Raw genomic sequence first — 12936 nt, 5'->3', positions numbered from 1 at the left:
CGCGACCGGACAGGCTGCGCGAGAGTGGTGCGTCCGTTCGCGTATACCCCCCGAGCGCGTTTCTGCTATCGATAAGTTTTCGACCTTTGGCCTGCGCCGCAGGTGCGGATGCCAGCGTGTAAGATGGCGCATATAGGTCTTCCAATGAATGCCGCTTAAGTCCCGGAGGCACGCAGTCGTGAAGGAACCAGCAGGAGATGATTTAAGGTCGTGTCGCGACTGCAGTGCTGGTGCTGGGTCTGTAGCAACGCCAATAGCCCGATCGCGGCAATCTCCCGCGTTCTTTAAGACCTTGAATCCTCTTACTCGCTGCAGAGGGCACTATGAGCCTACAGCAAGGGACGAACCCTGACTAACTAAATGACTATACGAAGGTCTCATCCACCTATGCAGCCAAGCCTACACGAAGGAAAACGCCGTGTGTTTGAGTGTTGATGCGTACGTGCGCATGCAGCATCGACTTAGGCTGGCGCAAACTACTTCAGCGCAAGTATATTTCGCTCTATGTAGTCCGGTCTAGCTTTGCACGTCCATTAATTGGATACACGTAGAAAAAGTTTCGTGATGGTCTGCATGCTGCGCCTGCCACTCCCGTGTTGTCTGCGCAGCTGGAACAGCCCGACCTTGTTACGAGTTTTTTTTTTCTGTCAAGCGAGGTCCCAAGGGAGAGGAGGCTGCAGCGCACTGTCCGTGCGACCAGACTTTGCTCAGCGCCGTGTCACCACCGTGTGTTCGCCCTTGTTCCTACTGGGGCAGTCGGCCGTTATATTTTCCTTTGCATGCCGCCGCTGATGGCCGCCGTGCGATCGTGCGCTTCGTCTGATATTTGAACAACGCGCTCCTGTTGATCGGCGCGCTCGAGTATCGTTCGCTGGACTACGAAAGAGTCTGCGCGAGAAGTCCTTGATAGCGCCTCTCAGTGGCACACTTTCCTACATTTCTGGTGCCTCGCACACCAAGTTGCCGGCGCGTCACAGATCAAGCATTAAACGCATAACGTATACGCATTCGCTCATCGGGTTAACCGCCACGCACATAAAGTCTCACTTCTTCCTCCCCCCACCCCCCTTACATGACGTTCTGCGACGCGCAGCGTCCCACATGTTCATCATCTATATATAAATTCTGCCGTGCACTGACACCGCCGTCGCGAAATGTCTGCGTGATTAAGCGCACGAGCTTTGCCTTCGCTGTGATGCGCATAGATTTTGGACGTGCGGTTATAGGTGGCTACCGCCGTTGCACAGACCCCAGTGTAGTCAGGAAACGACAGTTCCTAAACTCACACCGGTCGATCGTCAAAGAGCGAGCGCGTTGGAAATAAGCAGCTTTAAAGAGTATTGGGCATATGAACCAAAACAAATGAACAACACGAGGATAACCAGGCCTTGTACAGTTATTTAGAAACGAAAGCACGTTCTTTCATATCATTTCTGCACCTTTCAAGCTGTGGTGCCGCATATAGATGCGTTAAATCTTACCCAACAAATGACTTGGTGACAGCGTTTCCCAGTATCCTCAAGAGAAAATTATTTTTAGTCTGCGCACGTAATACCACGCCAGAGAGAAAGGAAGAACCCGCAATATACTCAGTCCTTACTGCTAGCCGCATGGCGGTTGAAAAGGACAGCTCGATTTTCCCCCTAATTTGTAAGTAATCGGCATAAACTAAAGCCACATCAGTGCAAGTAATGACATACACAGTCTTCTTCGTTGACACATCTACCGTGATACCCGTAGCGGAGTAACCCGCCGTATTCTAGCCGATGCGCGGGAAGCCATTTTTCATTCTTGGAAAACACGACCTCACACCCGAGAGTCGTGTCACGGAACGCTTTGCGCATTGGCGTGCGGATGTGTGCGTTACGCATTACTGGCAAGCCTGCTCCACCTCACCACGTGATTACGCATGTCGCAATCCTCGTTACGGAACCGGCGCCCTACACGATCCGCGCGTCGAGCAAACGAATCATCGCTCGTTGAGGCTTAGTGACTAAACTTGACCTCTGTGCAGCCAAGGAAAAAGAAAAAAAAGAAAGGGAATGCTTGAGCAATATTAGGCACGTACTTCTTCAGGTCCTACTTTCCAACTCGAGTGCGCGAAGCACGCCGCGCTCGAAAGGTTATAGTTAGAAAAATGCAGTCGAGCCGCCGCCTCGGCAACAGTTGCACATTGGCTAGACTTCAAGGACTTGTGCCATACGATTTCGCGTAAAGCTTAATGATGCGAATACTATGTAGACGCGAAAATAACCACTACTACCTCCGCATCTAAAGCGCAAAAAAAAAATGAAAGAAAAGGTATTCATCCGCAGGTGTCACTAAATTATTTCGAAATTTCCTTCGAGCAGGTGATTCTTCCAATGACATCTAAAGGAGCGGTGCGCTTGTGGATAAACCCGACGACAGAACTAGGCCACTTCGTCTGTCGCGTTTCGAAGTAGTTAATCGCTGGCTTGGAAAGGCCGCCTCCTGGTTTCTCCCAAGGCCTTGCTCGGCGCTCATTCCCGGCGGCCGGCCGCTATCGGTCGCCAACTCGGAGGTGTTGGCAGCGAGCGACGCGTTCACGTGGCGCGCGAACAGCTCGGTTTCAGCGGTGGAAGAAAGCTCCGAGAGCGGAAGAATATTTGCAGCGCCGTGCACTATAGCGAGGGGGGTTCTGACGAGTCACGTTTGTAAACCCCCCCCCCGTGGGTGTCATCTTCCTGAAGATTTCCCGACCGCACGCAGATGATGCGCATACGACTGTGATGCCGAGAAGGGTGAAACGGCGTTTCTCGAGGCTCTCTGGCTTGCCCAAGTGTCGCAGTTTTTTTTTTTCGTTTTTCTTGTCGCGCCTCTGACGTCGTGACAGTGAGTGTGTGCTCGTTGAAATAATGTGATTTTTTCAAGAGCCAAGTTCTTGCAGTGTATTGCACCGTCCATCACAACCCCCCCCCCCCCTTTTTTTTTTCTAGGACAGAACTAAATCTTCACAGAAAATGAAAGGTGCCCCCCCCCTCCCCCCACCGACAAGGTAAAAAAAAAAAAAATTCCGGTGAATCTTGGGTGGTCGGCGCTTGAGAAGCGTTCCTATCCCCTTCATCTTGATTCCTACTTTCTGTATATATTAGGTGAAGTACTTAACGTAGGGTTGATTGTCGTTATTTACTCGATTTGCCACAAACTTCGTGACGCGATGATACGTTGACCGTGACACACAGCGCAACGCAGAAGACGGCATACCGCGCAGCTCTAACCACCTGAGAAGGCCTAGGCCGTTGCCGGCGGAACTGAATGCGCCCGTGTTCAGTGATTAAAGACGCTGTGTCCGGGTCTTATTACTTTTGCATCTAAAAGAAGTGGTGTCGGTGTCTCTCTTTCTTTCACTAGCTTTTCTTCCCTCTTTCGTATCCGAAGATCATCAAGTCATTGAGCTGACCCTGAAAAAGCTGCACAAGGCCACGTACGTGCTTACGAAGGAGGCACGTTTCTCCCTAACCGACGTGCATTTGCTCGAAGAAATAAATACGCGTAGAGAAAAACAGCGAGCCTCCCATGTTTCCTAGTACACACATACACATGCCGCACACGGCCGTGCATGAGAAAGCAGCTCAAATGCCGACACGTGCTCGAGCTGCATCTATTAGCTCTCTGGGCAGAAAAGAAAAGGCGCGTAGCGAGCAGCGGCTTCCTACTTGGCCCGTCTGCCAAGGTGCGCTCTAGCAAGATATATGGCGTTTAGCGTCGCCGCCGGGGCAAGAATATATGCAGACCAAAGGGAGCACAGGAGATCGAGAAGCAGTCACATGCTGCGGCAATGAGTATAACTCTGGCGCAAGTGACAAGCCTTTCCTTGCTTTGTGTTTTCTTTTTTTATTGATGGACAATAAATTTAGAAATTCACGCCTGAACATATCTCTTATGCGGAAATGCTCCTACTACGCGCCCTTCGACGTACTGGGTCGAGGCGAAATTATCTTTTACTGCGGCATTTCGCAAATTTCGCAGCTACGTAAAACGGCGCTGAACATTAAGTTGGTTTCCGATTGCAAGAATATTTGAACAGGTGTCATTGCGAAGCGCTTTTCTGCAGCTGCGCAATGGAGAAACAATGTCGGTCAGAGTGGTTAATTGGGCGAGGCATGTTCCGGGTTTTAGCATTGATTAAATGTATGGCACAGCGGCAGCAAACGTTGGGGAGTAATCTGATTCATGTTATTTTGTTCCTCCGGTACAGGTGTTGCGTTAATGTTTCATCAGGCTTGGTGTATGATAGGGATAGTTAATTATGTTGTATATTGTGCTTTCACATTGCCCCGGCTATGCTTGAGGGTATTAAAATCGTTCCTGCAAGCGGATGTCACGATTCCTACAAGTCTTAAATTGAAGAACGTTCATCATACGGGAAAAAATATCATATGGAAATAATCATATCGAAATTTAGAGTAGTGGTAGTAATGGCAATTTTGGCAGCACGCCGCCGCTGGTCGTATTGCCGTTTCTTTTCACTTTGCCGTTCCTCGTATTCACGCTGCTCCTTGGGAGTCCTAACAATGTTGCCTACCCATAGCGGTGCTGCAACAACAATGAAATTAGTTGCTTATATATGACAGGCTATTGACGTCACTCTTCACCTCGCAAGCAGCCGTCGCAGCGGCAGCTTGCGCAGCAGTAATCTTTACCGGGAAACATATGCGAGGAGCGCGACGCTCTTCGCATTGTTATCAGGAGCGCCTTATCATCGATGATGTATATAGTTTGCAAGCTTGTTTTGTACTTGTTCTTTATTGAAACGAATGCTATGATGTATGTTGTATACGCGATATCAAAGAATGTATGCACTTTTCGCTTCAATCGCTCAAGGTTTTTTTCCCGACCAACTAGAAGCTAACAGCTTCGCTGTAGAAAGAAGAGGATGTGTAACGTCGCGATTCTCCGTGATGTATGCGTTAAGTGAAAATGAAGCCCAATAAAATATATTACGCCTAGTGTGTCTAGATAAAAATAATTTAGACCATTACGTAACCTGAAGCATCGAGAGCTCCGTTCAACGTGAGCAGTCCATTGAAAAGATGCGTCGACAGTCATGCCCAGGTACCATGTCATAGCTAGCATTTTTCAGTTTTCCCACCTGTGTTGTAGACACACGTTTTGAGGAGTAGCTTTCGGTTAGAGGCAAAAGATAGCATATTTTGTCTTCATCGTGCCTTTAAACAATCGCTAAGTGTACCTTGTAATTCCTTATTCGAACGAAGTTACTTCTTAAAGTCAGTAGTCTGCTATTAAGTTAATGTCGTATGCACACAGAAGTGCTTGTGCTGATGTCACGGAATGGTGAAAGTCGTTAATAGAGAAAACAAACGCGGTCTGAGTACGGAGCCCTGTTTATGCGCCTGTTTGAGCAAATTTTATTTCTGCTTTGTTCTGAGTGATTTGCACGAACTATATGCGATTTCTTAAAATTTCTTGACGAAACTTGATTGCCATGGTCCTCGAAATTCATAGCGTTTGAGCTTCTATAGAACGATATTGCGATTCACTGAATTGAACACCTTCATTTGTTTAGGACAAGAGAAAATCTGTGACAATAAGCTTATTGTATAAAACATTGTTAAATGTTTCTGCCACAAAATTAACTGCCCTGACTGTAATCTGATCCTTTCGGAATTCGTGTTGATTTCAAATTAAAATATTGCATGTTTTAAAAGTCTGTCGTCCTTTAGTCTAATATAGTGTACTGATTTTAAGAGAACTTGCAATACACTTACGCGAGCGTTCAGATATATTTTGTACGTCATTTCCTTTAAGAACTGCAATTTTTCGTCTGTAGCATTGACTTTAAAGACTGTCAGATACGGATGATTTTCGCGATTGGCCTGTATGAGTTCTTGGGATTACGACGTAGTTTGAGTACGTATGACTTTAATTTTTCAGCTGTCCGAAGCTATGTATATGTGAGCACCCTGAGCGCAAGGCCACAAACCACGGTTATTTGCTGTAGGTCCCGATGTTTTTGCATTTGTAACATACTTTCACACCACTTAAACGTGCGTAATTTTTATAAAGAAACGTTTCATTCTCTAATGGCCTGATTTGACGGTTTGGGGGCAGCTCTACATTTACTATAGTATACGTTGCCGTACACCTGCTTTGCAAACTTCCAGCAAGCATGCAGGAGCGGACAGCAGTGGCTACAAAGATACCCGTTGTAGCGACTGCTGCCAGTGTCTGCAGCAAGTGTGCGTCGCGCTTTAGAGAGGGTGCTGGACGTCTGCCGCAACGCTGTGCCGGGAGCGACGTGGGACGCGCTCAGTGACTCGCAGTGGAACCTTACCGCAAAGACGTGGCAGGTGGTGACCGAGAGACCTATGGCCAGCGGCGCCGAGCCCTGGACGTCGAGCCGGTTGGCGTCGCAGACGCCGAACACCGTGAGCACCAGGATGAAGGTGATGCAGGCTTCGACGCCGAGGCCCATGAGAGGCGTGACGCCCTCGGCGAGCGACGTGCCGCCCAGGGCCCCGTGGCGCGCCTCCGGGGTGACGGCTCGCAGGATGGCGGCGCCAGTGATGCCCCCGATGAGCTGGCTGCAGAGGTAGAAGAAGCTGCGCAGCAGCGACACGCGCCCCACGAACAGCATGCCGATGGTGACGGCCGGATTCAGGTGGCCGCCGCTCACGTGGCCCAACGCCTGCACCATGGTGGCCACGGTGATGCCGAAGCCGATGGCGATCTGCACCATGGTGGCCTCGCCCTGCGGCTTGTCTGGCGAGCCCCAGTTGATGCACGAGCCGCAGCCGATGAGCACGATCACGGCCGTCCCGATGTATTCGGCCACCATGGACTTCCAGAGGCTGCTCGTGGCGGACACCTCGTCGATGCCGCAGAAGGAACGGAACTGGCGCACCCGGCCCATCTTTTCCACGTGGCTCGCTGCTGCTACCGCTGCGCTCTGAACGAGACTCGCCTGGCACCGGCTGGCGTCAAATATGAACGGCTTTGCGGGCCTGCGACCGTTTCAAGTGGAACACGACACGGGCACTCCTTGCAAAGACTGCTCTGACAAACGCCTTAGAAAAGAGCTCTGCAAACGTGCTCCGCGGTCGATGCGCTCGGTGTATAGCCGCTACTCGTCTCGAGAACACTTGACGGTGGGATTCTGCGCGCGTAAACGACACCGGTGCAGATCCGATAGCGAACGGACGATTTCTCAGACAGCTTTGATAAAGCCGGAGCCTGCGAGTCAACTTTTAGTGGTTGGCCTATCTTTTGCGCTTGTTTCTTTCTTATTTGCACGGCCCCCCTTTCTCTATCTCTCTCTCACCGCCAGCAGCAGGAATGGATACGCGGAGGGACGCCCGTCCTTCCTCCTCCGCGGGCTCTCCGCGGGCTCTCCTCGTCTCGCGTCACGTGACCTTGGCAACGTCACGCGGGGAGTCGAGACACTCGACCGAGGAGGAAGACAAGGCAGAATTGATCTGAAACGGCCGGCGAGAATGCTAATCGTTTTTTCCGTAAGCGGCGAGGTGGCCAGTCAATGGGAAGGTGTGCTCTCTCCATTTCCAGCATCGTCGACCTCCTCCCGAAGGAGAGCTCGAGCGAAAAAGAAGAGGAGGGCAAGAGACGCGCTGGCGCTCCCGTGTGCTTGCTCACTTGGATGGAGTCTCCCGGGCTTCTTTCGTTTTTGGTTGCGTCGCTCGCTGACACTCTTTCCCCGCCACACCTCTCGCCATTTGATGAGCAAGCGGGATGGGAAACACGATTGCGTTATGGCGTGGCTGTGGTCAGCGGTGTTCTTGGAATAGATGCGACTGATTCGCACCGGTACCCTGAAAGGCAGTTGGGCTAACGGTATAAGAAGGTGCGTGTAGCCACTCTTGGAAGGCGTTATGCGTCAGCCGCCTCTCACCCACGCCCTGGGCGACATGGAGGTCTCATTCCCTGGTCACGAGACTGGTCGAGGTTACCTGTCTGACAGCGTCATCATTCTCAGGGGCTGCAAAAGATAAAGATAAATAATAAAAATAGCGAAACGCCATCTAATGAACCCTTCCGTATTTTGTTTCTCCGATACGGCGTAACAAAACGGGTAAGCTACGAAGAAAAGGGGCAAAGCTCTTCCTCGATTTATAGAGTCTTTGTTTATATCTGTATAAAAAGCTAGTGTCCCGGCTGTTCTTTTCCGAAGCGTCTGGTTCTTTTTCGCATTAACCGTTTATCTCTTCACTATGCAGGACACGAGCCACGTAAGCCGCTTGCGCAAACTCCTGCGTTTATATTCTTCTTCGCAATGCTTTCCCGGGTGCGGAGTCGTAAATTCTTGCGCTGGTTATGTTTCCACCCAGATTGCACGAGCACACAAAACAAGCGAGCAAGCTTGCACCTCGTTGCCGCTTTCGCAGAACTGAGTCTTCCCGTTCTGGCATAGCTGTCACACCCGTTTATGTCGGGAGACGCAACGGTTGTGTTAACACAAGACCGACCAACAGTGTGCTGCCCAAGCTGCAGATGCATTCTTCGCTGAATGGAACCCAGTGCTTGCCGTTGGTGGTCTCCGGAGTCACAAATGCGCAGTCAGCTGCACCCTCATTTTCTTTCTTTCTTTCTTTCTTTCTTTCTTTCTTTCTTTCTTTCTTTCTTTCTTTCTTTCTTTCTTTCTTTCTTTCTTTCTTTCTTTCTTTCTTTCTTTCTTTCCCCTACGTTCCGGAAATATGCACTTGGACTATAAGTGATGCCTTTGTGAAAGACTACATATTAGATTTTAACGGTATTTTTGAGTGTTTTAGCCCTTCGGTAATTATTTGCTTCTAGGCCCGTATTCACTTAAGAAACCTGACGATAGAAATGTTCGTAAAAACAGATATTAGCCAATCGTGGTGCTGTACATATCAGTGAAAGCGGCTGGTCAATGGCAAACAGCACTCGCGAACGAATGTCTTTGCGAATACGGCCGCTGATCTACACAGAATCGATGCCATTGCTAATATTCTTAGCGAAAGACGGGATCCGCTGCAGTTGTCATCAACCTGGGTTTTTTTCTTATTATTTAATGTGGGCGCGTGCGTACGTGCTGTTCATGATGATGATGAAGCAAATGAAACCCATTGAAATCGATTTGAGAGATCGCTAACAGTTTCAAACTGCACTACTTGCGTATGTTGAACAAAGATCCTGGACTGTTCTACGAAAAAAAAAGAACATTAACAAAACAAAACAAAAAAAAGAAACTTCCAAGGAAAACATGTCATTTGCGTACAATGACGGCATGCGAAACTGTCAAGCTTCCCAGCCGTCCATGGATTCTACACAACTTCCACACTATGTTACTTTATTGCGCAACAGGCGTACGTCATTCTCGCCACAGCTTCGCGTCAGTTCACCTCTTGCCGTGGTAGAGTGTGAATTGTTGGCCTAAGGTTGAGTTGGGGGGGATCGGGTGTAGAGGTTACAGGCGTTTGCTTCTTGGTGCTTTATTTCACTTCTATATGGGCCAATAAAGGCGCTACACGTGTGCTTTTTCGCTACCTGAGGGAAACAGACTTGAGTGCCCGACTATAGACATCCTACACCTAAGTTCTCTCTCTTCCTCTTTCACTCCCCATTCCCCTCCCCACGTGTAGGGTAGCAAACTGGACTCAGTCTGGTTAACCTCCCTGCCTTTCCGTCTTCCCTTCTCTCTCTCTCTCTCTACACGTGATGAAAATTACTTTGAATAAATGTGCTGATGTACATGATAAAATATGAAAGATAAACAACACATGCTGGAGGACTCAATATCATACGTACTTAGGCGCGACATTAAGTTCTTTATTTATGATAAATGCCTGAGGAAAGGAAGCAGGGCCACTGATTTCAGCGTTTTTCTTCCTCCATGAGCTCATATATATCGATATTCCTTACTATCGTCACAGCCCAACACGACGCTTGTAGTATTCGAAAATTTCCAGCCAACCTGCTGTGTATTAGGAAACTATTCGATAATTATTTGATCGGCAAGCGTCGCTATTCGATTCGTAGTCGATTTGTTTTCAAGGAACGCTATTCGCACATCCCAGGCTTATTTTTTTTTTTAATTGGGTGAATAGTCCATCTTTCAGAGACAGAAAAAAAGGAGCCGCTACCTAATTGTGCCGACGCCTATTAAGTGAGCAAGAAGAGGCGATAGATGCGTTGAAGCGCGACCGTCACCTGAGCTAACCAGAAATTTACCGGTAGTGAGGACTCTGTAATTTCGCGTGAAGGCAGTAATGGAATTCTAAGTTCACATGTCTCGGATCGTTGTTGCAATCCGTGATTGCAGGTTGTTCGGCGCTTCTTTTGTTCCCTCAAGGTCCCGCGGCCTTTGTGCGTGCCGGCCGAGAGAACAAAGTTTGGTTTCCTGCTCTTTTATCTTTGCGTGCCTGCAACCACGTACCCGAAGGGCGTCCACTAACAAGCGAGAACCCTGTTAGCCGTCGGCATCCTTGGCTAAAGGCGATGAAATGGTCCCGATGCAAGACCGCTTCCCTGCCCCTGTCCTTGGCTTTTCTCTGTTTTCTTATCTTCTGCACCATGTACGAGTATTCTGTTGCAGTTTGACCATTACTCGACCCCGTGGCTCAGAGGATGCGGCGTTCTGCTGCAGTGCACTGCATGGTCGCAGGTTCGATCACCTCTCGTGGCTATACCGCATTACAATGGAGACTGAATGTACAGGACCGCTCGTATACTGGGGTCTCGGTGCGCGTTAAACATCCCTAAGTGGTTGAAATAACCCAGCTATAACCAACTGTTGCGTCTCTCATGCCCGCGTCATTTCAGCGTCATTTCAGTTTATCTTACCCGCGTTAGGACAAACCAACGATTACAGAAATAGTCACGTTCGACGTGGCATAAGCATCCATTATGCGTAGTGACTCATCAGAAAATATATATATAGTCATATTATAACAGCCCAACACACAATCATCCAAGGACAGCATAATGCCCTGGGTGTGTTTATATATATATATATATATATACATATATATACACACACACACATATATATATATATATATATATATATATATATATATATATATATATATATATATATATATATATATATATATATATATATATATATATATATATATCTTGTGAGACGAGGTTTAGGCAGCCAGTCTCTTCTTTATTCTCCCGAGACAGAGCCCCACCACCAGGCCCCAAAACGGTGATGATGAGTATGTACAGGTGAGAATATGAAGCGTATGAATAATGCTCACACTAATTTCCCCGCACGCGCAAGCGGCCAGCCAGGCCGCGACTTAGCCAGGAGGGGAACGCCGAACGAATCGTTTTAGGCGCGAAACGTGAACGATCTCCGAACCACGACAACTATGGTCGGAAGAAACGTCTACGGGAGTAACGCGATAGTTCACGGGGGATGTTTGTTCGTTAATAATATAGGGTCCAAGAAAGCGGGATTCAAACTTCTCGCACAAACCGGGTGCACGAATGGGCGTCCAAAGAAGCACTTCTTCTCCGGGACGAAAGGAGACGTCGCGACGAGAGATGTCGTAACGTTGCTTGCGATCTTGCTGGCTGACTTCTGTGTTGAAACGAGCACGTTGACGGCATTCCTCAAGTCTCGAAACGAACTGTTCGGGCGTACTGTCTGAGGTGTTAGTTGGAGCATTGAAGAAAGCGGCGTCGATGGTGAATGTCGGTGAACGGCCGAAAACTAGGTAGAAAGGTGAGTATCCCGTAGTTCGTTGGATAGCGGTGTTGTGAGCAAAAGTCACGAAAGGTAAAAGTTTGTCCCAATTATCGTGGTTTGGCCCGATATACATCGATATCATGTCTATCAGTGTGCGATGAAATCGCTCGGTTAAGCCATTTGTTTGTGGGTGATATGCGGATGTCGTCTTATGAAGTGTACCACAAGCTCCGAGTACTTCTGCGAGCATTGCTGACATGAAAGCCTTGCCGCGGTCGCTTAACAGTACACGAGGGGCACCATGGCGCAGCACAATGGCATCTAGAAAGAAGGTGGCGACGTCGGAGGCTGAACTAGAGCGTAGAGCAGCGGTCTCTGCGTAACGTGTGAGCTGGTCAACAGCTGTCACGACCCATCGATGACCCGCTGGCGTTATGGGCAGAGGGCCGACTAGGTCTATCCCAACGGTGGCAAACGGTGTCTCGGGACATGGGATGGGCTGTAAAAGCCCAGCAGGAGGCGAAGTCGGTCGTTTCCGCCGTTGGCACTGAACGCAAGAAGCGACGTACTTGGCCACAAAGGTAGACATGCCTGGCCAAAAGAAACGGCTCCTAACGCGGTGGTATGTTTTGTGGAATCCCAAATGGCCAGCAGATGGGTCGTCGTGCAAGGCTTCAAGCACTTGTGTGCGCATCGAGCGTGGAAGAATAGGTACCCAGCTGTGTCCGTCGGAGTTGTATATGTAGCGGTACAGCACATCGTTGTCAAGCTTAAATAGTCGCAGTTGTCGACGTAATCTGGCATTTGGTGCAGATGTAGGTCCGCACAGGCGTTGGATGATGCTGTCGCAGTAGGGGTCAGAACGTTGACACGAGGCGAGGTGAGTGATGTGATTGGAAGATAACGTGTCAGTAACCATGAGAGGTAATAACGGGAGTGACGACTTAGTCTCATCATCAAGTGGCGAGCAATGGAGAGGTGTACTCGAAGCTAATAATGGCAGCGGGCAGCGAGAGAGAGCGTCGGCATCTTGATGCTTTTTCCCAGACTTGTAGACAACGTCAAAGTCGTACTCTTGTAATCGTATCACCCAGCGACCAAGTCGTCCGGACAAATTTTTGATTGACGACAACCAGCATAAGGCGTGGTGGTCGGTTATGACCGTGAAATGGCGTCCGTAAAGATATGGTCGAAATTTTTGGACCGCCCAAACTACTGCGAGACATTCCTGTTCTGTGATCGAGTAATTCGTTTCGGCAGGTGTTAGTGCGCGACTG

The 12936-nt window shown here is 49.0% G+C and overlaps 2 protein-coding genes across 12 annotated transcripts in view; one reads left to right on the top strand and one right to left on the bottom strand.

The window, feature by feature from the left end:
- LOC135906622 (aquaporin AQPAe.a-like) overlaps positions 1-7954 on the bottom strand; it is a 49154-nt gene extending 41200 nt beyond the window's left edge. The window contains exon 1 of the mRNA XM_065438093.2: positions 6317-7954. Coding sequence (XP_065294165.1) covers positions 6317-6895 — 579 coding nt within the window. The 5' untranslated portion in view covers positions 6896-7954. The remainder of the gene's footprint in view (positions 1-6316) is intronic.
- LOC135906620 (oxidative stress-induced growth inhibitor 2-like) overlaps positions 1-12936 on the top strand; it is a 280892-nt gene that overhangs the window by 50645 nt on the left and 217311 nt on the right. The window lies entirely within an intron of this gene.

This window comes from Dermacentor albipictus, chromosome 1, assembly GCF_038994185.2.
Source record: "Dermacentor albipictus isolate Rhodes 1998 colony chromosome 1, USDA_Dalb.pri_finalv2, whole genome shotgun sequence".
Taxonomy (NCBI): Eukaryota; Metazoa; Arthropoda; class Arachnida; order Ixodida; family Ixodidae; genus Dermacentor; species Dermacentor albipictus.
Note: the sequence above shows the minus strand (reverse complement) of the source record. Positions and strands in the feature narration are given on the sequence as shown.